Source organism: Drosophila gunungcola, chromosome 3R, assembly GCF_025200985.1.
Source record: "Drosophila gunungcola strain Sukarami chromosome 3R, Dgunungcola_SK_2, whole genome shotgun sequence".
NCBI lineage: Eukaryota > Metazoa > Arthropoda > Insecta > Diptera > Drosophilidae > Drosophila > Drosophila gunungcola.
In genome coordinates, this window is record NC_069139.1 from 9219801 (window position 1) to 9247605 (window position 27805).

Sequence of the window (27805 nt, forward strand, 5' to 3'; positions counted from 1 at the left end):
ACGACAAACCCAAATAAAACACTAGGGATTTTCTCTTCTTTTCATCTTAAGATATATTCCTCGTCTTTCATATTCACAATCCGGGCGACGCTTAAAAATTAAATACATCAATAAATCATTAACATAATCATACAATTTTATTGTCCGCTCATTATGATAATTGAAGCTCTTGTTTTTGAAACACTTTTATTGTTTTAATTTTAAATTTTCTATCTCATTGAGGTGAGTAATATTTAACCTTTTTTTATCGCGTAAAACGGAATTCACAATTCCGTTGCGTCTTCGCATAAATTTCATATTCATATATTCAGATATTCACATACATGTTCAGTGAGCTGTTTAAACAAGTATCTAGAGGTCTAAGCTTACGAGGAAGTTGCAGCATTTTGGTTTCTGTGTCTCACATCTTACTTTGCGGTAATATCAATTTGTAACTTAACTATAGTAAATTCAATACAAGTAAAGCTAAAAACGTGCATCATTCATCAGCTTAGCCTACACATATACAATCGTTTCAGGGGTTAGTAGTTTGGGTGGGTAACAATCGGATTGCCTCCACTTCAGCAGGAAAGTTAAGGGAAGGGGGATTTTGTGGGGTGTTCACAGCTGCAGCAGCTCTATGGCTATGACAGATGAGCTCTCCATGGAATCTCGCTTAGCTTAAATTGAGTTAGAATTATGGTGGGAGCCTACGCTTAACTAGAATACAACATCAGTTAACTGACGGCCAGGGCGAGGACGCCACACAATTAATAATATCAACAAATGGAATCGATGGGCAGCTGATCCTGCTTAATGCTCAGCCGACGGGGGTTCGACTTGTGCCTACCACCGCCTCCTCCTCCTCCTCCGCCACCATTGTTCCCCGAGCCGGCCACAATGGTGATGCCGCCGCCGGGTCCGCTGGCAGCACTGCCTCCTCCGTTCAGCGTGCTCAGGCTGTTGTTATTGCTGTAGTTGCTGCTGTTTATGGAATTGCCGGAGTTGGTCTTCTCGTTAATACTGGATAGGTTGGGGATGCTGGGCGCCGTCGTCGTGATGGTCAGGCCGCCCATGGTGAACGAAGCGCCGTGCTTGTTGTTGTTCAGCGGTTCCAGCTCGCTGGCCAGCACGCCGTTGGGTATGGAATGGGAGCGTATCTGCAGGCGGCCCGAGTCCAGCGATTCGTCGCTCGCCGGATCCAGATGATCCACCGAGGCGGCGGACGCAATCCGCTGGAACAAGCTGGCCGAGAGCGTGCGATCCGCAAAGGGTGCATTCACCCCCAGGCCGGAACAACTCTTGGCGCTCTTCGTGTACTCCGACTTGAGCTCGTCCAGCTGCTTGGCACTGCACAGCGGCGTGTCCACGTCGTAGGTGTTGTTGAATAGCGTGTAGTCCACCTCGTACTCGCCGGTCTCCTTGCGGAAGGACACCACATTCACGAAGCGATGGCCCCACAGCACCTCCGAGGGCAGATAGCTGCTCCTGGCCTGCGTGGTCATGCCCGTGGACTCGATGACACCCTCTGAAATGGGACAACTATTAGATTTCACTTCCAAAAAAAAAAAAATGGGTAAATCCAAACTCACCTAGCATAACCACCACTTCGAAGCGTTCCTTTAGCATATCCGAGGCGGAAAGCATATACAGCGGACTATTCCTATCGATCTTGTGCACTATGGTCGTGGGCCAGATGAACATCAGCCGGTCCTCGCCACCGTCGGCTCCAATGTGCAGCTCCTGCTGGTAGAAGGGCAGCACCTCGCCCTCCTTCGTCACCTTCTTGCGGATGATCTGGGCCCGCACATGAGCCTCGATGATGTGCGATTTGCGCATGTCGCCCACGCGGAACATCAGGCAAGGAACTCCATCCCGGTGGCAAATGACGGCGTTGCGGGAGAAGAGTAGAGTCTGGGCACGCTTCTTGGGACGCGATAGTTTGGCAAACACAATGCCCACCATGAACGCCTGGATGAAAACGCCCGTTATGCACTGGATGCACATGGTGAATATCGCTTCCGGGCACTCCTCCGTCACATAACGATTGCCGTAGCCGATCGTCGTCTGCGTTTCCACGGAATACAGGAAGGCGGACATCATGTTCGACACCGACGTCACGCAAACCGTGTGCGTCATGTTGGCCACCAGATCGGGCGACTGATTCTTCAGCTGAGTGTACTCCAGGTCGTTGTGCGCATAGGCGATGATCCACCAGATGAACCCGAAGAAGGCCCAGGAAAAGACGAAGCTGGCGGCGAACACCAGCAGCGTCCAGCGCCACTGTGCGTCCACCAGGGTGGTGAAGATATCCTGGAAAAGAAAACAAATGACCTTCAAGTCAGCATGAAGATATAAAAAATATTCAGTATTGGTTCAATTGTATCTTTCAAAAGCTTTTAATTTGCTATTCGCAAGCGTTTTAATAATTACTAGTTACAAAATATTTAATATTTGTTTATGTTTGACATAAAAATTATGTCAAACAGTTTTCTTAAATTATAACAAATTAAATATGGAGAAATTATAAAATTAATGTTAATTGTTGCCAATGCAAAAAGGCCAGGTTACAATTGTCAGAAGCGTAAAATTAGTTATTTTTAAACTAAATATGGAGAAATTGTAAAATAAATGCTAATGCTTGCCAATGCAAAAAAGCCGAGGTTACAATTGTCAGAAGCCTAAAATCGATTTACATAATTGCCACCAAAGTATTGCGGCAAGCGTTATGCAAACCCGCGAGAAGAGAGCTGCTAAATATAACACACACAAATCGAACACAAGTGGGCCGCCGACTAGATATAGCCACGCACTGCCACGCCCCGCAACTCCCAATCTCGTCACCGTCACTCACCTGCAGATATCGTCGCCGTCTTTTGGCCACGTTTCCCTGCACAACGTTGCACTCGCCATGCTTGAAGACCACACGTTTTCTAACACGCCGCGAACTGAAGCGTGTCTGCCGATACCTGTAACGGAACAAGAATATATAGATTGGCACATTAGAATGGCTCATAAATAGATGCAATCGATTTATTGGTTAGAGGTTCAATGGGAGATTTCGCTTCCAAAGCCAGCACAGCTCTTATCTATTCCGGATGCTTTTACACAACCTTCAAAGTGCCCACAATAGCTATATTTAAGTGAGTATTCTATTTGCATGTTTGATAAGAGCCACAACCCCTGTTTGTAAAGCTGATTGTTTGTGGAGAACTTTTCCTTGTCAAGCCCTGGCCTTTATGATACAAAATGCAATTTAAATTTTTTTAGGATGTTTAACTGGATGTGTATACACTATCTTTTTGCAAGTAATGAGTAAAAGGTGAGTTAATGCATAGTAATTTATGGATTTTGTTATTTAGAAATATATTTTAGTTTGGTTTTTAGCTGACTTTATATATTTGTTTACGCCCACAATTACAAACAAATTAAAAGAAGAAGACGGGTAAGAGTGTAATACACACAAATTTTAATAAATTTATAAATTTAAAAATTATTTTTTTAGCAATGTATGTTTAAAATCTGTGCACACCCATAAAGAAAAAGAAGAAGACAACCGAGCACAATGCATACATATGTGAACCGATGATAGCCGGCCTTTGTTCAGATTGATAAAGGATGGCAACAACAGGAAGTCACAAGACAAAAAACCACTGTTGTTTTGTCTTCGCCACCTCAGACCGATAATACCAATAGTTATCGGCTATGGGAGTATCTGATTACTTTACCAAATCATAGCTTGAAGCGATATGCTCGAAAAGCACACTACAAACACCAGACCGAAAAAGAACAGCATGGAGAGAACTTGGTGATAATCAGTTTTTTGTATTTCGGGTACGCATCCACATAGATCACTATGAAAAAACACTACAAAACAAGGAGCTTATCAATTATTATTTATTAGATCACTGCGATCACCGAGGAGAACACATTTGAATTATATATTTTTGATACTAAGAGTACCATAGAAAGCTTTCAGATTTATAACGGCGATCACAAACAAAACACTTTTGGATTAATAATGGTTTTTTCTACGAGCACATGGGATCTTCTAGATCACTTTGAAAAGCTTATTAAGGGGCCGGAGTCAAACTAGTACTGAAAAGGCAAATTGTCGTCTTCGAAAGTCGCACTCTGGATCGGCATTAACCGTATTAATCGCTAACTTTAAGCGCTCTCCCCCAAGCAGCTGACTTTCGCAGTTTTCATTTCACTTTGCCTTACATTGATATTAACATGTTTATTTATTTTACGTTTTCATTTCATTTACACGCTTTATCAGTCGGATTGGCTTTGTGCACTGAAATCCGCTAGAATATATGCAAAAGAGTCCCCACACAAATCGTGGAACTGAGCTTTAAAGCGATTATCAATTGTTCCAATTACTTGAGTGGCTCGGTGGAGGTGAAGTTCACTTAATTTTAGGGTGGGAGGTGGCGATAAGGAGCAACTGATGGCAAATGGTGGAACCACAAAGTGATCAGATTGCTTGAGCCAAATCAATTCGGAATGGTAGTTTGTACGGAACCGATCATTATCAATCAGCATTTCTCTATGTTTGCTATATTCAGCCATACTAGAAGTTTACATGTAATACTTAATTAGAAAACAATTTTAAAATAATATTTAAATTTAATTTTTGGCGTTTTATGTCTTTAAAAGATTTATAAGAAATAATCTAATAAATCATTAGAATATTCACATTGGCTGATCACTAACACTCTTAACATTGTTTTGTTCTTCCACAAAAGTATTTAATGTGTCATTGAAATAAAAATAACACATTTTTATAGGACTTCTAAAGTAAGAGTAAAATCTTTTACAGGCGACTCAATTAAAATCAGTTTTAAACATAATTGTTAAAGTCAATTAAACCAAGTTTGTTGGCACTGTAGAATGCCGCAAAAGAGTCAATAAATGTTTCTTTATGCGTCATCGAAATGATTGATACACTATGTACAACCTCATTAAAAATAACCATATCGATAAAACATAAATGTGAGAGAAATTCCCAGAACGCAGAATGATATCTCCCAGACGAAACTCAATAAAAATTCGTAGAAATCTCCGGGCGACAACAGTGCCATTAGAGTTCATTAGTTTAAATCTGATGTTTGGCTCATGCAAATAAACCGGCTCACACAGAGAGCCCCATTGTTATTGTTATTGTTTGGCTTATAAGCGTTTTTTTTTTTGTTTTTTTTTTTGTATTTATTATTTTGGTTTGCCAAATGCAATATCTGGGGGAAAAACCGGTTGCCGTCGTAAGGGGTGAAGTAAAACAAGTTCAATGGAACGGGCGACACATATGAACTAATGCGTCAACTCCGAACTGCCATGATATCAGCTGATATTTTAGATTTCCACAGATAGGGAAGTGAGTGAGAAAATGGCAAGCAAAAAATGTTTTATTATATTTAGGGGTTATATAACAATCAGAGGCCAGATAAGCGGTCCTTGGGTTATGGCCTGCAATTAAAGCTCAACTTGTGAGATAAACGAGGCGATTGAAACAAAAACCTCAAAACAGAACTAACCTTGGACAAGATGAACTCGACAAAAGGTGGAGGGCTGGAGGTGATACCTATTTAAGTTTTCTCAATAGTATTTCAATCATCTGGCTAATGGCCAACAGATTGTTATTCGGGCCAATGCAATTGGGCCATCTGGTATTGCAATTCTATGTATCGAAGGTGCAAATAAGTTGACCATGGTCATGATCATAATCAGAACAGATCGGTTGCGATCGCAAAGCACCAGCAGTTGACGTCACTGAACTGGCTTGGATTTTTCTGATGGGCCAGACCAAATGCATTCTGGGAATACTATACATATTTACAAATATATATAGTACATATAGACAACGTGCTGCAATTGCTGTCCATAAATCAAAGTGAGACTGTCAGACAATTTTACAGCCCGTTTCGTAATCGAAAAGCGACTTAAATTCAAACTAATTCCGGAAGCCCCAACAGCCTTAACAACGATGATTCAATGAAATCTTTTTAAAACTTTAAATTACGATAGGTGAATTTAAGTCACCTATGAGACCGAACTGTACCTGCATATTTCCTTATTTCTTTTGCTTTGCCAAATTAAAATGGCAAAAGTGAAAAGAATAATTATGAATCTGCATATATCCGCCATAAGTTGTCAACAGGCCACTTGGCCACTCAACGAAATCGTGAACAGTCCGAACAAAAAAAAACACAAAAGATTTGAGCAGAACAAAACATCCTTTCTTGGGTTTTATATAAACTTTGATCGGAAAGCTTTATATATAGCACGGATATTTTGCATATACCAGCAGAGGTTGCTGTATCGCTAAAGAGCAAATGGAAACGACTTTCAGGCAAATATTTATGCCGCATTCGATTAAACATTATAACTCGGAATGCGCAGATGCATATATAGTATAGATATATATATATATATATATATTTGTACTTATGTACATCTGTACACATGTTTTTATGTACAGTTCTGAGATCGTAGCCAGTTCAGCTGTTTAAATAACCTTCAAGGGTGACTAGGTAGCTGTAAACCATTAAGAAACTACGACAAGTTATGAAAAGTGATCTTTGGACTGCAGAGAACGATGCATAACATATTGTAGAAACGCTTTCGTGACTGGCTTGGCACATAATATTGTTCTAGGAAATGTAAGCAGGAGTTTAATATATTCTCTGATCACGATTATCCAGAGAGCTTTACGAATTGTTTAAGTAGAGTTATACTTCGTGTTTTGTATGATCAAGTGTAAGAAAATACACCCCTTTACTTATATCAAAAAAAGGTCTTTACATTTACCATTTAGTAATAAAATGTTCTTAAAATTTGACGCTCACTTTGCTAAAATACATATTAAATCAGTTAAGTGATCATATTCCTATGAATCCACGGAACGGTGATCGATGATCGATCTTGTCTACCTGAGATTTACCTGAGAAGCTCTTCTCGCCACGACTGCTCGCTGGAATGAGTGGCTCTGTAGACGATCATTGAAAGTCGACTGAAACTGCGACGCAGCTCAGACATCTTGGGGCCTTTGATCGATTGTCCTGGGATCACAAGAGTTGTTCAAGCGAACAAGGCAATACTGTTGGTTGCGATTGGTATAAAGTACATAAGTGTGTGATGTTTTTTGCTTGTTTTTTGGCAAAAAACCACATAAAAACGTTTTCTCTTGTTCTAGTTTGTCATTGTTATAAAAATAAAGCACAGGCAATGTTTTAGCAAGAGGCGACGACGGGCGGAACAGCCCAATAAATCACGACAACGAGATCTCAGCATTTCGAGGGAGATCCAATAAACCTTTCGGTTGTCAAACTTTCAAATTGAGCCACTTTCCACTTTGCCGGCAGCCCGGTTAATTAACTTGTAAAGCGCGTAGAATTTCACGCCTTTTGTTCTATTTGTTGTTGATTTTTGTTGTTTAACGTTTTGTGTCGGTCGTATGAACTGCGCGATCGAACAACTTTTTGCCAACTGTCGGCGAGCAAATTGAAATTCGCCTTCGTCGTTGCAAACAAAATTCAGTGTTGATATTAGTCCCCGTACCGCTCCCCCTCCCACGCCCCCGCCCCTCATCAATATACATGTTCTACGCTCACTGACAGCGGAATAAGTTGTTGTTGGGCTGAGCGCCTCATTTACTCATTTCACCTAATTACACATGCATGTATGTATGCCCGACTGGTAGCTATAAACAATTGGAATGCCAGTTCCTATTTATCAGATACCCCGCACCCACACAGCAACACGTGGCTATCTGTTTGCCTCATTAACGGTGTTTGCCCGCGATTGACACATGCCACACCTGATGGATCCCAGTTCTCCATAACACCAATTGATCACATATTTGTACTATCGGAATAGAATGGAACCCTATTATTCTGCGTCAATTATATGTATGAAAATGTTTTTTCTTAGCTAGCGGTTTAATTTTGAAACGTAGAAAACGACAGATCGGCCAGTGCCAGATAGATAGATATATGTGGCATATAGAATATGCTCTGACTTATCCCCCATGAACTGGTTCGGTCTGCCGCTGTCTCGCACTTTGCTCGTTCAAAAATAGCCAGAATTTCCCGCATGGGAAATACCAATAGAGATCGTTCGAAAGTTGAATGAACCAATTTCGGGTTAAAGCGTTTCGGTCTCCAAGGAGTCAACTCCAAAGGCGCCTATCTCGAGTGGCCACTGTAATCTATCTAATCTTAGCCAAAAAAAAAAAAAGAAAAAAAAAGAAACCAACGATTGCTGACCGAAATGGAAAGAACCCGTCTGAGCCAATAAGACCCAAGAGTAATTTCTTACACCGAAAGAGGGACGACTAAGATTTTCCAAAACAACTGCCACATCTTATCAACCATTATCCAGTGACGTCAAGGCTGTGACGCATCTGAACCGGTAGTCGCCACATTTGTAGTCAAGTGTTGATACCGGTGTAAAGATATATTGTACAATCTTATAAATATGCCCGCACCTATATGGCGGCGATAACTATGACTAAACGTTTGTCAGTCCAAAGGCAGTGTGGTTATTTTTGGTAGCCAGCAGTACTCAGGAAAAGATTCCGCGAACTTATGAGAAGATCATAAATGTCTAAGTGACTTACTTGTGGGTTGAGATAGGCCCAACCTTGCGGGTCTTTCAAAGGTTCACTGACTCAACCTCTAGAAGCATTCTCGTGTTTATAGTATTTTGGGAAGGTTATTTTTTGCTTAAAATACTTTAAGTTATGACTAGCTAAAAAGGAGAACAGAAGACAAAATCAACAGAGTTGAACGTTTTCCTTGAAATTATTAAAAAAAAATGTTCTGAGCAATAACGCTTCAAAAAATCACCAAATAGTTATTATCAAATTAAATTTGATAAACAATCGATCAATTTACTTCTATAAAGCTCATTATCTGCAGAATTTCCCTAGGTAAATCTTAAATGAATACTTTAATTTTGGAGCCCGCAGAGATATTATTAGCTTAGAAGTCACGCTGGGATCGTGTGTCTTCGGTAAACCAGAGCAAACAAATTGAGCAACCAATTAGCACGTCTATTTATCAACCACATTTTGTTAAGATATTGCCGCCGATTGCGTCTAGTAAGTTTCCACGTTGAATTGCGATCTCAATTAGTGCGCAAATAAAGAAATTAAGCTTTCCTTTTTATCCTCCATTCTCAGTAAATACCAAACAGATGTGTCAATTCAAATATTACCGCAAAAATATGAAACAGCGGATATTTGCTTATGAAGTTATCAGCGAAATGTTCATCATTAACTGGAAAAGTATCGACAAATAAGCGCGACGGATGTATCTGTATCTGCCATGATCGCTGAGCGTGTCTGAAATGAGTCATTTGGCACATCTCGAGATATATACAAATTTCGGGGTCCAAGCTTAGACCAAGTTAAAGCCGCGACCCCGATTTCAGGTGCTAATTGGTGTGCAGTTTGTGGTAAGGGGCCTTATCATTCGCCATTCCGTTTATCTGCCGTAATCGTGGCCCGCGGCGGCATACTTTTAAATAATACCAAGAAGAGTACACAAGAAATAAACTGGGTAAATATTATGGCCATGTGACAAACGGGCCGTCTTGTCAGCAGGTTTTTTTTCAAAAAGGTGTCCCAAGAAATCCCAAAATATAAAAAAAAAGGCTAGAAACGATGAGCATGCGCCGCTTGTTAAACTAATGATTACACGCTTTCTGCATCCCAAAAATGCCCGGTGTAGTGTACAGTCTGCGCAAAAGGTGCGACACGATCACCAGTTTATGGCGCTGGAAAGTTGCTTTTATTGTTGAAAGTTCCAAAATTGGTGGAACATTTATTGCCAATTTATGGCATTGAATGAAATTGCAAGGCTGCTCACTTTTACTTTTACTCAGATGCAGAGTTTTCTAAACAGCTATCTTGTATTTTTGTTGTAAAGGTAAATGTGTTCGCGTAAAATTTCATTTAAGTTAATAAACTTATTCAACTATTTTGCAACACACAAAAACAATTAAGGTGTAGCAATAAAAAACATTCCTCTACTAAGGTAATTTTAATTAAATATTTAATCAAATAGAATTTGAATATCAACTTTAAGCTTTGACCTTCTTCGCGGTAACACCTGAAAATCCCCAGATAAGCAATTTACTGATATATATTTTTAATGTTTGTTATCTTTGGCGGTTAAGACCTAATAGTTATAAATTTTGGTAAATGCAAACAGCCGGCAAGCTTTTTAAATTTAACAAATAAAGGAGTGTGCAGCTAACTTGAATATCTTAAGATATTAAATAGGTGGAAATCCTTTGGCAAGCCCAAATGGTTTTTTTTATTTGTCGTTGTGGCATATCGCCAAATTGGTAAATAAATGCACGTTAAGCATTTCTTACCGTCCTCCATTTTATTCATAAAGGTAACTGCCGGCATTTAAATTCCGCGGGCGAATCCCACACAGAAAGAAAAAGTGATGATGATTTTAGAATTCACTAGTTGGCAGCGTATAAAGTATTTTAGATATTTTAGTTTCATATTTAATATTTTTAAAACAATACCTAGTAAGATCAAATATTCAAAAAAAAATTTCTGAATCGTTGGATTAATAAATAATGTTTTTTTTCTGTGTAGATGGGTGCGCACGAGACAGGGTCACCGCGCTTCCTGCGAGAGGGAGAGTGAGTGAGAGAGAGAGGAAAGAAGAATTCCCTTGCGTGGGATCACATGTGCCACTCTTATACACAGACAGCAGCAGCTGATGCAGCATTTAATTATAAGAGTTTGGTTGCCATGCCGGTGCTTATTATATGTACATATATATACGCCTTTGTTTTGTATGACTTTTTTTTTTGGCCGTACTGTACTCTATGTGCCACATATATATGTATATACATAGATGTAAACATCTATACAATAAAAGTACACTGCTATATTGTATCCCATGTGGATGCGTCGCCTTGCTCTCTGTCACAAGTTCACTCGACTCCCGAGTTCAATGCAAGCTAAACTAGTTTTGTTGTCGTTTGTTGTGTTTCTCTTGTGGCGGCAAACACGTGCTGTTTCTTCTCGTCTGGCAAACAATGCAATTGGAAACCTGTCCATAAACTTAAAAGCCTCATATGATAAATTAAATCGTTTAGACTTATATACTGAGAAAAAAAGACAAAAATAATATATATATCATCTGGAGAATATATTTTGGCTTATTAAATTTGTAAACTCGTCAATCTAAAGCGCTCTAATCTAAATTTTTTTTAAACATATACAATTTTTAAATAGTTTTAATGAAACTTAACTATGAATCTTTTGCAGTTTCTCGATATATATATAGTTCACATTCCACATTTCTATTAATAAAATTGTGCATAAAATGATTTTACAAATAAATATTGGTGGAATTTTTAAATTACAAAAAAAGTTGTATGCTCCTAACATAGTCGTCCCTGTGCACAAAACTAAACTGGAATGGATTTGAATGTGTTTTTTGGTGAGTGTACTTGTGGCACTACCGACTTACTCGTACATGGCATCCACGAGATCGCGCTCCCAGGTCATCAGACGCTTCATTATGGCCAAAAGGAATTTCGTGGTGTTACAATTGGAAACTCGGGAACTAGGGAGCTTGGGATTCTGCACTGGCAGTCCAAGCACGCGCCGCTGCGTTGTATAACGCTATGTAAATTTGCTGTTTCTGTGGCGATTTGGCGCTCTCTGTTTTGTATTTATGCGATGGCAACTGAAATGTAACGGCAACAGCGACGTCGGCAGAAATGTTGAGTTGACAGCTCCTCCACACGGCGAAAAAGCAACAAAAACAAAAAAGTTCGCGGCAACCTTGGCTACAGTTGTTGTTATTGTTGGTATTATTATTTATAATTTGTGTAGTTGTTTTATTACAATTATAATGATTGAAAACAAAAGATTCGAGCACTATTCAGATTAACTTTAATACTGTTGACTGAGCGGATGACGTTATCGTTGGATAAACGCGTGTGTGTTTGTGTGTGTGTGAGAGTGTGTTCTGTGAGGCAGGTTTCGGTTGGGGTTTTTATTTTTGCGAACTTTTTATGTATTTTCGATATTTATGGGTTATTTATTCTTCCTTTCCTTCTGAATTTTTATATAGCTCTTTATCACAAATGCGTTCTTTTTGTGGTGGGAAAGGCGAAAATGGTTTTTATTTTGAAATAAACAAAGGCGCGCATAATTTTTTTGAAACCAAACGCTGCTGACAGCGGTTACACAGTTAGTTTTAGTTAAGTCCGGCCACTTTGCGGCTAACGGTAATCGGTAAAAAGAATAACAGCACTGTTTTTAACGGTGTCTTTTTTGCCACTGAGCAAATTGTGGCACGAAATGCGTTTTAAATAGTTCTCCGTTTTGCTCTCTTTTTGTTTTGGGATCTTGCAACGAAAGAGCGAGCACGCGGTGGAGCGGGCCAACACGAGCGAGAGCGAGAGCGCGGCGCAGGTGTATGGTGTATAACTTTCTGCGAAGACGGCTAAACTCAAACTGAAACGTTCGGTTGACAGCTTTGTTGCTTTTTATAATTTTGAGTTTAAAGTGGAAGACGCGATAGCAGCAGAGGCAAAAGCAAAGGCAACGCAGAAGCAAAAGCAAAGCAAACACAGAGTGACAACAGCGTGTTGCTGAAATCACACATACGCCCGGCTGGCAAGCCAAACACTCTCAAGCATGAAATACAACAGCTGATAAATTCAGCTCATTTCTTTTGTTGTGAGAGATTAAAGGAAGGAGCAGCGAAAGAGCGAGGGAGAGAGGGGTAAGAGGCTCTCTCCTTGCTGCACTGAAAAAAAGGAGCAGCTCTATTTAATACCGAAATACAAATTTAAAATAAATAATTGTTTTTAAATAATTGTTTTTAAATTAATGTGTATAACCCATAAATTCACTCAAATTGTATTTAATTTGTTCTTTCTTTTAGCCTTTTACCTAAATCGCCCTTAAATCAAGCAATTAACGCTCTGAATCCGCCGAAAGTCCATAAACAGTTATATTGCCTGACAGTCGATCGTTTTAATAAATCGCCAGATACAAAAGACACTTAAAAAATGTTCATAAGTCGGAAACTGGTGGGGCTGCGGGTGAGCCGAGTGACAATCAAGTTAAAAGATTTTCGCCAATTAGCGCGCATAAAACTCAATTTATAACTGCAGTTTCATTAGTGCCATAAATGCCGACATATGTATGTGTAAATTTTTAAGCATACCAGTGACTACAAACCTATGTATATATATCCACTCATATACAAATATATCAGCCCCAATATGCGATAATCAAATCGGGCACGTCTGCTTATTCAATCACGATTCGTTAAGTGATTAGCGGCCCTCGGAAAAGACTCCGTATCTCCAGTGGCTCCCAAAAATAGATTCAGCAGTGCATGTGACTCCTGACGAACATCCCGTTAAAGAGTTACGTTTGCATTGCGACAAATTTATAGCCGCCTCTCGATCGCCCTGATATTTGATAACAGCGGTATAACTTTGCACACGACCAACTTCAAGACATTCTATTTCTAGTATTCTCTGTAGTCACCTGACGGACTTACTGACAAGTCAACAGACGGATCAAACCATCAAACACACTTTTGCTCTCTTAAAAAAAGCTCAAGGATCAAATAATACCTAAAGGAAATGATAAGGAAATCATCTAAGGCAATGTAAGTTGGTATCAGTACATTGTGTTCCAAACTTTAGTGACTTTATCGACACATGTGTTGATATACTTAAAACTGTAACTGTTCTCTGCACTTAATCTTCAGATATTTATTAACACAATGGTTCGCTTTCTAGATAGTAGTGCTCAGCAATCACATGATGGACAAGTCAAAAATAGATCAATACATCAATCAGACCATCTTTTTTTTAATAATCATTCGGAAAATTTCTTGCTGCTTTAGATTTTACGATAGTATATTGCACGTGATGTCACATGGTGGACTAAATAGATCAATTCATAACTTAAATTTTAGGAACAGATTGACAGCAGTAAATGCCACTTTTGACTTTTAAAATTTAAAAACTTAAATTCAGCTGAGTTCTTTATTGCAGTGTAGTGAGATAACAGTACATTAAAGTGGGTCCCAACATTTAAATGTTAGCACTTGCAGACCTTTAGTTAATGTGAATATTTACAACTGATTGTAAACCGATTAAATAATTTCCGTAGATCAATTTACAACGTGTGACCGATAATTGCCCGTTCAAATCTTGCCCAACCCTTTTCCAGGTGGTGACAATCAACGGGTCGTTGAGTGGTGATTCCGGGGCCACTTATCGAATGGATCTATCATAATAAAAATAATTAATTTTACTGAATCGTGAGCAATCGGCTATAGACGTTCGGACAGGCTCGAGTGGCGCACGATCGGCGAACGCGCAAATATTGGCCAAATCAATTGTCGGCGGAAATGAAGTAAATATCAATCATACGCACCGTGCGCCACAGACAAAAGATTGCGCTTCTCGGAAGAAAGTGTGTCGAATACGCCAGAGGGCATAAATATCACCATCGAAAGCACTTAGGGGCTATTTATAGAATTGATCTGAGAGACAAGCATAATTCTTTGCATTCACATAGGAAATCCCCTCGGGTTCCGTTTTCTGGCATTCGGCCAATCAAAATGAGTATGAGCAACAGCTCGGCCGGCCGAGCAGTTAACACGTTTTTAATTAACTTATGGGCAAGTGAATTAGTGGATTGCCAAACCGAAATCGAGAATTCGAGACTTCGAGGCGCATTATGCAAATTTATGTCAAGGCAGAGGCAGGTGCAAGTCGTTGACTCTCGTTCTCTGAGAGAACGTTCTCATAAAAAGAGTGAAGTTGCCGCGGCATTAGTGCTCGGTAAACAGGCATGCGTTATGTCAGGGGCGTTCATTTGGGCACGGGCACTGGGTACTGGTACTATAAACTGCTGCAGACTCTACTCCCAATTAAGGCAGCCAGCATCTGAATCAGTATCTGTATCTGTATCACACGCTGAGCTAGAAGCAACAGGCGGAAATAATATTTAATTGTCCACCCACTGACGGCGCTCAAATCAAAATAATTCAATTTTGTCATTTCAGGCAATCAAGTCAAAAGGTTTATCTCGCTCTAGTGACTCGGTTCTCCGTTCTCCGTTTTCCGTTCTCGGTTCTCAATTCTCTATTCTCAGTGCGGCGACCAACTGACCAACAGACGTCACCTCCATTTGCATATCAAAATAACGTACAAGTCGCAGCTATCAATGGACGGGGACACGTTTGACAAAAAAGCCAATAGAAAATAAAAAACCCACGAAACCAAGACAGGGAGAAGTGTACCGAATGCTGTTTGTTTACCGAGAAAACATCGCCATCTAGATGTGTGGGCTCGCATTAAGTGGATACATTCGTATGTGTGCACTTGCATGACTGCAAGTTCTTGGAAACTTCCACAAAATAAAAAGATTTATAAATTAGTTTTTCGTTGAATAGCAAGCACTATTATCTAAGATACCAAGTTTACTTATTTGTTGTGCAATTATGCTCTTATATAAATAACATCTCGAAAACTGTTGCGCAACTTAATTGCAAAGAAGGAGCACGGAATGAGCTTTTGACAGAAATGATTATTTCATAATTTAACTGAAATTGGGAAGTCAGTGGAATACTAATGAATTCTCAATTTAAAATTAGAATAAACTTGTGGAAGTCAGCTTATATAGACAAAGTATTCTTAATTTGAAATCTTCCCAACCCATACTTTTTTTATTGGTAAGAAAGCATAAATTATAGAGTTAGAAACAAAATGAAAAATAATGAATTTAAACGATTATTTTTTTTTTAACTTTAGACTGGATCATTAGTGTAACAAAAACGTCTGAGAAAATAGAGAACTTACAATTTATTTATTTTGTTCGCTAAAAAATACTAATAAAATACCTATAACAAGTACCAATCATTATTGGTTTTAAAATGTAAATGATGAAAATATTGGGTTTCAATAAGACTAGAGACAATGATCTAGTCTTATTTTTATAGTTTTTGCCAATAAGAGATAATAAGAAAGAAACCCCCTTGTTTTCAAGCAACGGGGCGCATGAGTAATGGAATATTACTCAGACGCTAAGTTGGTCAAGACATTAGAGATCTTATCTCACTCACCTGGTTAGAGGTCCGGGCGATTCGCTAACCGCTTTGATGGAACGTCGGATTTGCCGGTGGAAACTGCCCAGAATGGACTCTTTGCGGGAAAGTTGTGTTCCACTGCCGCTTGACTCGCCTCCAGTGGAATTTATATTGGAGGCATAGGTTGCGGTACGCTTGTAGGTCTCCTCCAGGCAGACTGCTCCCTGCTCCCCGGCAACTCCAGGACTGGTGGCTGCCACCAGTTGATCCACATTGAGGGGCGTGCTCTCCTTGGAGTCGTTATTGTTGCTACTGCTGCTCATCTTAACTAGAAGCGCCTTATCCTTCTCCTCAGGCAACAGTTTCGCCCAGGCATTGTCGCCCACCAATTCCGATTTATCCACTATCATTTTTGGCATTGACTAGTAACGGCTAGTAGTTTAAATTAATTGGTACCCTTTGGTATTTATCGCCGACTGGGGGAAGTAATCGTTATAAGGGAAAATTGGAATAGCTGTTCAGGGCGCGTTTCTTTTGCAATCTGGAACCGTGCGAGCCAATCATGGATGTTTTTTTGCTGACGGCCACGTTGTTCTCTGCAACCAAATTGGAACACGAATGCGGGTTAGAGCTGAGTTTATATTCATATATTGGTGTCAAACATCTGGAGGCACTCCTGGACATTGGCACACCGCCCACATCCCATTACTAAGTTCACACTTTTCAGCGTTTTCATCTCGCTTCCCTATTTTAATCTTTTTAACACATTTAACAAAGTCCTAAAGTTGTGGTTACAAAATTTGTGAATTATACACCGTAAACTGCGGTTTCAGTTTATTGCCGTTATCAACCCGTCTGGGGGTGCTCATCGCGACTGGGACAAACTAGCGATCTAGTGCTACGAATCACTAATAAAATTAGCTAAGGCTATGCTATAATTGTTTGACTTTCCAGTGAATAAAGTATTGAAAGATTTCCTGTTTTCAATGGAAGTTTTTGGGACAGATATTTTATGACTTAATGTCTTGGAAATTCGCATTTTTTCGAAATTTTTTTTGTATCCTTAACTTTTTTTTGAGTAATGTTTATTTGCAGTTTTACGGTTATCAACATATTTACAATTTTTTGTTTTTTTTTTTTAATTTTTTGCTTTATAATCTGTGGTTTTCGGGAACTAAGGTCATCGAGTTAATGAATCTTTGGTTATTTTTGGAAAATATATTTTGTAAAAAAAATTTCTCATTTGACCGCCATTTTATCACATTGTAAATAAGAAGCAAACTTTTTATATATTTGTATTTCAATATTATTATTATTTCCTTTAAATATTGGCCCTTATATGCTTCGATATTTTATTTCCTCCTAAAACATCGTCTGTCTAAACAGAATAAATTTTATATTTTAAGTAACTTTGTTAAACAATCTTCCTATAAACTTATCACACAATTAAATTCTATGACACAATTCATTCATGACACATTTGCATTTAATCAGCATCAAACTTTTAGAATTTCCAAATTATTTTTTTCTGAGCACTGAAATTTTGATTCATTAATTCAAACACAAGTTCAAGTAGTTTATCTGGTTTTCTCTGGTTTCAGCACTATATATCGTGCTGTTTTGATGAAAGTTTACATACAGTGCTCTCATATTTTTAGAACAATTTTAGCTTGCAATATTCCAAGAGAAATATACATTAACAAAAGTTCCCGCCGAGTGAGATGGCAACTGAGATTATGCTCTTAAAAAGTATAACCGATAATTTGTTGTATGTTTTTGTTGGAATATTTCAAAAATTCCATATATCAGCGCTGAGTTTTATTTGTTGTATGCAAATTTAATGCCGTCAACATTTTATTTTGGGGTTCTCTCGTCTGCGGTACGAGGGACCATAAACGGGAAACACGTAAAATAATAACAATAACATGAGGGCTAACAAACCGTTTTCACTCGAGATTTTTCCCAGAAATTTGAACCCGTTATATTTTAAAACTAAACCCACACAATATTGGGTTCCTTTTTTTCGGATTATGGCGAATTTACGCGAATTCCTTTGTTATCAGCAAAACGCCCGCGACTTTCGTTTGAAATTTCGGAATTTTCAAACAGCGGACCGCGAACCGCGCGATTTTCGAAGTGAACCTGCTGTGGACGAGTCGAGATGGAGACTGGCGATTTATTTTGGTTTTGATTTCGATTTCGGTCTTTTATTTTCGCTTCTGCTGCTCTGCTCGCGCACGCACGCGCAAAACGTGGGAACAAAAGTGCGAACGGGATGGCAGGTGGGCGGGATGGTGAAAGGGGGGGGTGGTGGTAAGTGAAGAAGAGCTATTACCGTTTGTTTTTATTTGATTTTTTTGTTTTTTTTTTTGTTTTTGTTTTTGCGCCTCCGTTGTGAACGAGCGGCGTTCGCAAATTGACTTGGCGCTCGAGTGCGCGTTGCCTGTTTTATTATCCAAAAGCGAGCAGCAACAACAGACGCCGCAGCAGCAGCAGCCACCGCAGCAGCAGCCACCGCAGTAACAGCAGCAGCAGCAGCAATAACTACAACAAGCCCGACCGGTAGCGTCATCTAGCACACACATTTTTTTTTATCGAGTTGGCCAAACGAGGCGTCGGCGTTTGCTTCGGACTTCGTCGGATTTTGTTGCTGCCTTTGCTGCCATTGTGCTTTTGCTTTGCTTTATTTTACAGCATTGCCAAATCTGTCATAAGGTCGCCGGCGTCGCTGTCGCTGCGCTGCCGACTAACAGATGTTGGCGCCATGTGATTGCCGGCAGAAGCTCCATAGAGAAAGTGGTGTGGGAGAGGATAGAATAGAAGAAGAGAGGCAAAGAGCGGGAGAGCGTAACAGGTGGGTAATCCTTTAAAGCACGGTAAAGTGAATTAAAGGTGTCCGCTGTGTGAGAAGTGCGCAAAAGGAGATATGGTTATCCGATTTTATTTAAATTTAATATTTTCTTTCAAAATATTACTTGGAAAGTTTTATTGTAATCAATTTTAATTGTGCTCCTTATGATCTCAGGATTATTTTAATTATAAATCCTTTTTTTAATTGTAAACTAAAATAATATCTTAAAACACATTATCTAAAAAAACATTATTTTTTATCTATCAAATTCCTTTTCGTGAGCCACTGCTTGCTGCCAATCAATCAAAAGTCAGTATCGTAAATTGACAAATATGTTTCCTACCATGCTAACACCCCTTAAAATATCTTTGTAATATATAACTTAGTAATAAAGCAATGTCAGTTGATAGTGTCGCTCACAATTTGCATCATAAATCCCTCACTTTGGTCAGCTCCTGCTTTGTCTCTTTCACTTTTTTTTCCCCAAGTCAAAGAATATTAGCTTATCTAGTACAATACTAGTTAAGTAACTGTTTTGAATTAATTTATGTTTTTTTGATACTAAATATTAAAGAAATGCGAACAAAATCAAGTCAGGTTCAATTTAGTTTAGTCTGTAATTTTACATCTTTTTAAAATATATTGAAATTATTCTAAATATTTTATTAAATGTTATAAAAGAGGCAGATCTTATGATCTTTACGATTTGCTTTAAAGGTTTCTTTTTCGAAGAATTAAAATAATTTTTATTGCATTTTCTTGTAGCAAGTATATTTTGGTTTACTTCAAGTGCAAGCATCTGTATCTGTATCTGTACACTGTAGCCGCCTTTTACACCTGGGAATTGTTGTTCCCCACAGAGCGAATGCAAACACAATCAGTGCAAAGTGCAGGGTGTCACATGCCCACAGTTCGTATGAATAGAAATGGAAATAGCCAGTGAATCATTGTGTATTCACTTTGCCCAACAATCCAAACGCTGCCATTACGGTAAATGGGTAATTGAATAGGTGTTTGGAGAATCACGTTTGCAATTTCGGAAGAATGGAATATTATAAGCTGTTGCTTAATTAAGTCCTATAGAATAGCACTTGCACCACTATAGTATTTGATTTACAACCAATTTCGGTTAATCGCGCTTACACAGCACGTGGCTTAGCGGTAAGCAAAACGCAAGTTTTAAAATACAAATGATGAGATAAACAGAATAATGACTTTTTGTTATGACTGTAGAAAACAAAACCAATAAATCGCAACACTTTAGATAATATAAATTATGAAATATAACTGACTATTGTCAATGGATTGCTTTTTGATTTTTGTATTGATCTATCATCTAATTTTATGCTATGCTATACTAATTTTGTATATAAGTCTATTTATAATTTACTTTCCTGTTAAAACTTGTTTAAATTTATATTTGAAAACCTATTAAAAGATCTTATTCATTTTAGGTAAACGCATCAACGAAACTAAATGCACTTTCCGCTTCTGACGTCAATGGCTTGGTATATTTACCCCAAATTTTCCATGCACATTCGTAAATAGAAATTAATCCCACACACTAAGTTATTTATTTGTTTGCATGCCACTAAAACTGCCCTGTCTAATAACTGGTACATTGCGGTGAATAAATGCTCAATTGCCTTAGATATAAATCTTATTATATAATTGCAAAGAAAGGGAACACACTTACAGCCGGAAAATGAGTAACTCATGTGCCTGTGTGGGAAGGCAAAGAACACGAACCAGTTTCAAGTGTTCCAATTAGGTATTTCAGCTTAAGTCTCGACTCCCCCAAGACCTCTTTCATTTGTGACATGTGCTAAAGTGGAGAATTATATGTATACACAGCGAACAAAGGCCGGGTTTCGTTAAAGCTTTGAATAAACAAGAAATTTATAGGTTCTCTAAAAAAGTAGCATAAGTTTATTAGTGCGTCACTGCAAACTAAATGATAAATAATTTATAAAATAAATAAATACATTATAGATTTGAAATAACTGAAAGACTGTTGCCCAAGTAACTTTTCACTGTGTAAATACTTGAAAACAAACGTAGAGTTGGCAGCCTGTGTGGTATTGAAAATTTATGCATCCTCTTATTTGTCAAGGTCGTGATTAAAGGGCGGAGAAATTCATGAGCTGCTTTTTTTGGGGAATTGCTTTTGGGCAAAGCCATCAGGTAAATTAAATCAAGTAAATTAAATTATTTGCATGAACAGAGACAAGGACACGTGGCAGGCACCCGTGGATGTACTTAGAGGTGATGTAAGGACGTTTCGACTTTCGATTTTAAAGTAATCCCCTGGCACGGGTACTGAAGATAGCCTTGTTGTTCCTTGAGTTGTAAAATTTCTTTTTAATGGCCAAGTGTTGCATACTTTCAACGACCCAGTTGCGAGAACTATTTGTGGCTATTTTAAGCCAACTCGCAGGTGAATTGAGGCCTTGGCTAACAAGTGCCATTGGCCAATAAATGAGTACGGGCACGTACAGCGGATGTGGTTGATTAAGAAGGGGGTGGGGTGGTGGCAAAGTTGGCTGCAGCCTGAGCGACATGCTTAGCCAACGCATGTCAATGTCGTTGCGTGCCCATCATGGAAAAGGAGGGGTAGGAGTGGGGAGGGGGCAAGGGTCAGTCTGCTGACGTCCTTCGATGACCTTCGGCTGGCCATTGAACCCAACATTGCATGACACGCTGCACCACAAAAGTGGGCCAGGCCAACCAACCGCCATTTGCATGCCAATTTGGCCTAGGATGCGTTTGGACCCCCAAAGAAAATCCTTCTGCACTCGGAACGTGCCGCAACTGCAAGGAAAGCACACAAGGCCCACCTTGGTCAAAAACAAATTTTTTTATATAAATAGAAGTCATGCGCCAACATCAAAAGATTTATTGGTTAAATAAAATTTAGAGACATCAAAAATTATTCAAGAATACGTGATGGATATTCTCTGGATAAATATATATTTGATCTGACAAATGTTTTAAGTTTGAGTTTGAAATTATTGGTATAAACTAAATTTAAACTAAATGTCCTTTTAGATAGAGTCTTTATTTAAGTTAGGAGTCGCCTTGAAGTAGGCAGTAATTTCTGAAAATAATTATACTCTTTTTCAATTGTTATTAATTACTGTGTTCCCTTCTCATTTAAAAACCAACTTTCTTTTCATTTCATGGACTTTTTTTAGAACCTGACTAAGCTGAAATACTATTGCATGGTTAAGTTACATTGTAAGAGCAACCAATATTGTCATTATTATCTTTTAAAGACGAAAGAACGATTGCAAAGCCCAACTCAGGGCAATAACTGAAAGTAACTTGAAGCTTACTTTCATTTGTTGCCCTGAGCTGTTCCAACAAATACTCGAATCTCAAGCCTTTTCTGCCGATTTCAGCTGATATTGTGTGACGTTAATGTCGACGAACTTCCCCTTATTAGTTGCCAATGGGCACCAGCCAAACCCAAGCCCCCTAATCCAAACTTATCTAGAGTGTGCGACTGTCCCTTATGACTTAGCGGTCACTTAAATGTTAATGCGCCATCAACTCGAGACATTAAGATCTTAGCCCAGTTTTATGATGATAAAAATGCGAATATCTAATATAGCTGACTTTGGCGAGTCAGTGGGATTGGGCGCCTATTTTTCCGAAGTTCAAACACGAGTAGATATTATTTACTAAAGTCAGAGGCTGAACCCAGGAAATACCTGAACGATTATGACATCGACGGGGTTTGGCTTTAAACCAACTGTCGTAAGGACCGGGAGGCACTTGATGGCTCCCCTGTCACGCTGGTCAACAAAGCTATCCATAAATTCAGACTCGCGACAGTCTCGGGGTTTAGCGCTGTCACACCCGTAGTATCTGTATCTGTATTCGGCACAGTATCTGCACCTGTATCTGTATCTGTATCTGTGTCTGAATCTTCGCTGGCGCATGACTACGGTTGACTCAGCGCGACTTTTCGCTGACGGATTCATGTGCAAATATTAGCAGCAAGTGCAAGCACTAATTTACGACAGTTGACATTGACTTATCTTTTTCAAAGGGGATTCAGAACTAAACATTTTCAGTCTGAAATCATGTCTGACCATCGCTGTGATTTGGGGTAAACTAGAATTGTTTGATCAGGTCTAGACTTTAAACTGCGTCTATTTGGCCTGGTGGTTCTAATTGGTTTATCTAAATTGTGTTAGCCAGAAAAAAGTAAAAATAAAAAATACAAGCACAATGTAAAATAATAAAATACATTTTCACAAAGTTTACGGTAAATTTACCTTTCTAGAATATTTATTTCAATAAGCAAATATAATTTTATTTGCTTTTGATGGCTTTATTCTATTCGATATTCCCTGCCATGTTTAATTAAGTTAGTTTCACTTGTTTATGGCTGTATTATTTTATGTGCTCAGCTGTGCCGCCTAGGAAGTTGAACCCGGCAGCATTTTCTATTATCTCTCACAGCTCATTAACACACTCATCAGGAGGGCTATCCTGTTGTTTTAGGGCCCACTTTGACCCCGGACCGAGAACAATGGCAATCAAAGTGAGGACAAGCAATCATCCATCACATGTCACCAAAGTTATTTCGAGCTCGTCTGTTGACCGCTATTTGATGGAGAAAAGTGTGTGCTGTTCTGTGCTGGAGCAGCGAGGGATTTTCCAGGGTCAGGCCCAAGGGTCAACAAATAGTTTAGAGCCGCATTCGGTTCAAAGTTGAGCGCTCCCAGAGGAGAAATAAATTTATGCTGATTGCCCGAAATTGAAGTAACCGACCTGCCGCAACATCCGAAGGATACACCAAAGGATACACCGAAGGATACATATGATTCCAGAGAGAGCGTTCAACTCACCGTCGCTGCTGTTTGATGGATGTGGATTTGAAGTGAGTGAGTCCTTTAAATCCCCAAGATAAATAACTCCCTTGTATGCAAATCGGATAATGGCTAATGGGAGCACTAGCAGCTGATTTTCTGTATCAGCAGAGTGCACAGTATTCAAGCGGCTTACAGAGGCACTCGTGGAAAAGTGCCCCAGACAAGCAACTTTTAATTAGAAATCGATGGCCACAAAGGACGGCTCCCCTTCGCGTTTTCTGGAAACGCTTCAATGGGAAAACTTTCCATTGCACTCAATGGAAACCAATAAAACTTGGTCAACTCTCAAGTGACGGTCACCGTGTTCACTTTGTCAAGGCTAGAGCGTAAGGGGGAAACTGCAGTCAAGGTCAGGCGGGATGTGCGAGTGGGTGGTTCGGCTGAAGAGCCAAGCAAACAAGCAGTCGCCAACGGGAAGCGGATTCCCCGACAAGGCAATTACCATAATTGCCATACACATATACGTATAAGTTGGTAGCAAACCTATGCATGCATACGTGAAATAGCTACGCTTCTGTTCAAGGACATTCTTCAAATTGAACCGGATGGATACGGATTCCGGACTCAGTAGTCCGTAGTCCGGAAAGAGGATTCCCGCCGAGAGTTGAATGGCAAATAGTTTCGCCATTAGCTGTCGTGCAATTTGCATGACCAGCAGCCCACACTAATGAGTTATCCGAACCCACTTTTCAACCTGTCCTGGGATATTGACCCGATTCATCTATGAACTTGGCATAATTCATGTTATCGTCACATCTTTCCCACTGCCCGCAGCAGTTGGCCATTTGGATGGGGGCCAGTTTTCTGGCAGACCATAACATACGGCTAGAACAAGAGCTACATACACTATTTTGGGATGCTAGTCTGGCCCTTGGCAACGGCAGCAAGCCAAACTGTACGGATAACCATAGAAATAGCCAAAACACAAATATGGCGTCTTCTTTATCACTCGAAAAAATATTTATAGAAAGTAGAATAGGCTCAGCTGGTTGAGACTGATAACGGTGGTATGGTTAAAATTAGCATGATTCACGGAAATATAACTCAAATATTTTGGATAAGTTTATTCACTATATTTGCTCCTCTTCAGATAATTATAATTGCTTTAAATTGATGGGACAACGTTGCGTATGAGTAATATGCGGGAAAACTTGATAAGATTATAAATTTTGAACGAAAGCTTTATGTTGATCTAAGCTAATCTAGGTGCTCACTAAATGTTAATGTGCTTCTGATGAATAACAGAGTTAAATGAAGAATTTAAGATGAAGTTGATGGTGGAAAATAAATATGTCAAGAGCTTAATGTGCTTTGAAATATTTAAATACTGATATATTTTGTTTGATTATGTATTTAAATATCTCTACTATCAAATGCGTAGTAAAATAAAAACTTTTTATAAGAAATTGACAAAGAAAATGTGACTTTATCACAAACACCCTTGATTTTACTAAGAAAACACCCGTTCCCCGTCAAGTCAGCTGACCCAGAAATAATCTTTGGCTGTAAATCGAGGGCTCGGTAGTCAAGTCGAGTGTGGCCATAACAATCACGACGTTGATTTGAGAACTTTATCGGTCAGGTAGGACCCGGATTCCTCTGTCTGGCTAATTACACCTATCTAATCTGAATAAGTTCTTTTTCTGGCTACTGGGGTGGTTAAGCTGAGACTAATTACTATATTATTATGTCGTGTGGTCATGCGACCAGATATTTCTGCTTCGCGTGGTGGCAATCTTTATACCCTGCTAAAATTGGATGTTTGCTGATTTCTTAATTCCCCAAATGGCACGACTTAGACGTTGTTTTCATACACATCGTTTTATGTGGGAAAAAAGGTGGTTTCACTGGTAGAAGAATGTTTTAAGAATTGGTATTCATTAATAAACACAATATGTTCTTCAAATTGAGATCGGAAAATATAAGGGTTGTAATAATCTTTTTGTTTTTATCAAAAGTAGGCATTGCTATAACTACATCTGCTCAATAATATAATCAAAAAGAAATGGTTGCCAAGCTCGGAAAGACCCATCCTGGCCACGAGGCGGTAAGACCCTTCTCTAAGCACGGCTGTTCAAAGGACTTGGAAAAGGACTCAAATGTCAAGGTGTGCTGATAGAAGAAGATACCCATTAAGTGATTCTAAACCCGATTTTTCCTTCCCAGAAAAGACGAGTCGAGTATGTCCTCAGCCGAATGCAGCAGCTTTTGTTGTTTCTGGTCATTTTCCTCTTTTGCCCCGTGGTGATCTTCTGCGCCTTTAAGTTTTTGGTGATGGAACCGCTGTACGGGATCAGCGATTCCAATGTGGCCATTGGCGCTGCCGTGGCCACAGTGATAGTGATGCATGTCCTGATCACGGGCTATATCCTGCGCCTGATCTTCCTGCAGGAGTTTTCGCGTATGGGAAAGCTTGAGGTGTGGACCGAATGGGATATTCCGGGGCCACCTCAGAGCCAGGTTCATGGTCCTGTCTTTATCGTCCTGCTGCTGATGTCCTACTGCTCCCTGATCATCGGCTTTCCCATAGCCACCTTCTTCGCCCTCAAGTTTGTGGTGCTCAAGAGTTTCGCTCACATTGACGCCGACATTATATCGGCCATCTGCACCGTTGTGGCCGTTCATGCAGCTGTTGGCTTCTACATTTATCGGGCCATCTACACCAAGGGTGTATTGGCTAAAAGCAGTCGCGATGGCGGATAGGTATCCCTGTGATTTGTTTTAGAGGCAAGCTAATTTTGTTTCCCGGACGTACAAAATGAACTCCATGATCTAACAACTTAACGAATATTAAATAACATTTATCATACGTAATGAATTTACAATAGGCTTTAACTTGTCGCACTGATCTAAGTCATTAAAAAAATTAATTTAAAATGACCATGTACATGCATTACATAGACTCTAACTGTAAAACATTTTCTAAAGATTTTTTTAGTATATAAAATTTTCTTGTAGAATATTTTTCCATTCTTATCTTACTTATTAAAAGCAATTATTTCGAGATTCCTTAACCTGTGATTCCCTTTTACCCAAGGTACCGAAAACCTAACAATTATTTTATTTATATCTTTCACACTTCCTGAATTCATCAATAGTCTGGCAAATACATTTTCCCTCTGCTTTTGTGGAAATGTTTTCGCCAATGAGAAAAATATTTCCCCCGCAATGACTTGTGTTTTGGGTAAAAATTGTTTGTGTTAGAAGCGCAGTTCAGTTGTCTACATGTCCATCTAATAATTCTGACTTTTTGACGGGCATATGACCAGGGATTTTTTCCGAGGACAAATAACGTCTGCAATCTTAGAAACTGCGCATGGAAAGCTTGCCAGAGTGACGAGCCCCCGACATGACAACTGCCAGAACTAAACTGTATAACGTGATCTTATTTATTGCCCATATCGGCTGATGTCTGTCAGAGTCCGTGACTATGTCCTAAATAATTGTTCCTGACTTCGGCGCCGTCGGAAAGTAACAGGTGGCACTCGTGACTTAATGTTTGCCATTGACCTAAAAATTGAAAATTGCAAAATCCCCACAAAGTATTTTACATCGAATTTAAATTTGGATACAAAACATCTGCACAAAAAAAATATTGTTATTTTAAGAATTCCTTCGATTTGTCAGTTTTGAAACAATTTGAACTTGACTTTTCTAAATAAGAATTAACAAGAGAAGTTAGATTAAATTAAAGTAATTATAACGATCAAGAAGATATGTAAAACTTAATAGCACAGATTGGATTTCTTTTTAAAATAAAATATAAATTTAATTTATTATTTTTATTATTTAATGTATAATCATTGAATTCTTTTTTTATTTGACGAAATGGTCATTATTTAATGAACAACTCCAAATTGTATTACGTGTACTAACCATTGCATCAATGTTTTTCCCTTTTGTTGTACAACTTAAAAACGCAGATAAATACAGATTGTGACAGTTGCATTTTTCATCTGCCAGGCGTAATTAGCTTAGTTTGATGATAA

The 27805-nt window shown here is 39.0% G+C and overlaps 2 protein-coding genes and 2 long non-coding RNA genes across 14 annotated transcripts; 3 read left to right on the forward strand and 1 right to left on the reverse strand.

The window, feature by feature from the left end:
• Positions 1-28: 28 nt before the first annotated feature.
• Positions 29-27711, reverse strand: LOC128266772 (G protein-activated inward rectifier potassium channel 3). 11 transcript variants are annotated; one of them, XM_053003508.1, is made up of 5 exons: positions 27693-27711; positions 16119-16678; positions 2834-2948; positions 1572-2313; positions 29-1507 (listed from the first exon to the last, which is right to left on the reverse strand). In XM_053003508.1, the coding sequence occupies exons 2-5, from the start codon at positions 16499-16501 to the stop codon at positions 759-761; spliced, it is 1989 nt and encodes a 662-aa protein (XP_052859468.1). In that variant the 5' UTR covers positions 16502-16678; positions 27693-27711; the 3' UTR covers positions 29-758. The 11 variants fall into 11 exon arrangements, with proteins under 11 accessions (XP_052859468.1, XP_052859467.1, XP_052859466.1 ...); XM_053003507.1 differs by lacking the exon at positions 27693-27711 and adding an exon at positions 18418-18533; XM_053003506.1 differs by lacking the exon at positions 27693-27711 and adding an exon at positions 18024-18269.
• LOC128266779 (uncharacterized) lies at positions 2983-3658 on the forward strand. Its single transcript, XR_008269111.1, has 4 exons — positions 2983-3122; positions 3250-3301; positions 3355-3424; positions 3485-3658. It is a non-coding gene; the product is annotated as an uncharacterized LOC128266779 (long non-coding RNA).
• LOC128266777 (uncharacterized) lies at positions 13354-15823 on the forward strand. Its single transcript, XR_008269110.1, has 3 exons — positions 13354-13649; positions 14219-14404; positions 15060-15823. It is a non-coding gene; the product is annotated as an uncharacterized LOC128266777 (long non-coding RNA).
• Positions 25784-26649, forward strand: LOC128266776 (uncharacterized). Its single transcript, XM_053003520.1, has 2 exons — positions 25784-25923; positions 25983-26649. Exons 1-2 carry the CDS (start codon positions 25822-25824, stop codon positions 26517-26519), a joined length of 639 nt encoding a protein of 212 aa, XP_052859480.1. The 5' UTR covers positions 25784-25821; the 3' UTR covers positions 26520-26649.
• Positions 27712-27805: the final 94 nt, after the last annotated feature.

Bases quoted from the DNA above. Each gene is read 5' to 3' on its own strand.
- LOC128266776 (XM_053003520.1), top strand. From the start codon at position 25,822: ATGGTTGCCAAGCTCGGAAAGACCCATCCTGGCCACGAGGCGGTAAGA. The intron at 25,924-25,982 runs GTGTGCTGATAG...TTTCCTTCCCAG, and splicing joins AAAAGGACTCAAATGTCAAG to AAAAGACGAGTCGAGTATGT.
- LOC128266772 (XM_053003508.1), bottom strand. From the start codon at position 16,501: ATGCCAAAAATGATAGTGGATAAATCGGAATTGGTGGGCGACAATGCC. The intron at 2,949-16,118 runs GTGAGTGAGATA...GTTCCGTTACAG, and splicing joins TCGCCCGGACCTCTAACCAG to GTATCGGCAGACACGCTTCA. The intron at 2,314-2,833 runs GTGAGTGACGGT...GCTGACTTGAAG, and splicing joins GACGGCGACGATATCTGCAG to GTCATTTGTTTTCTTTTCCA.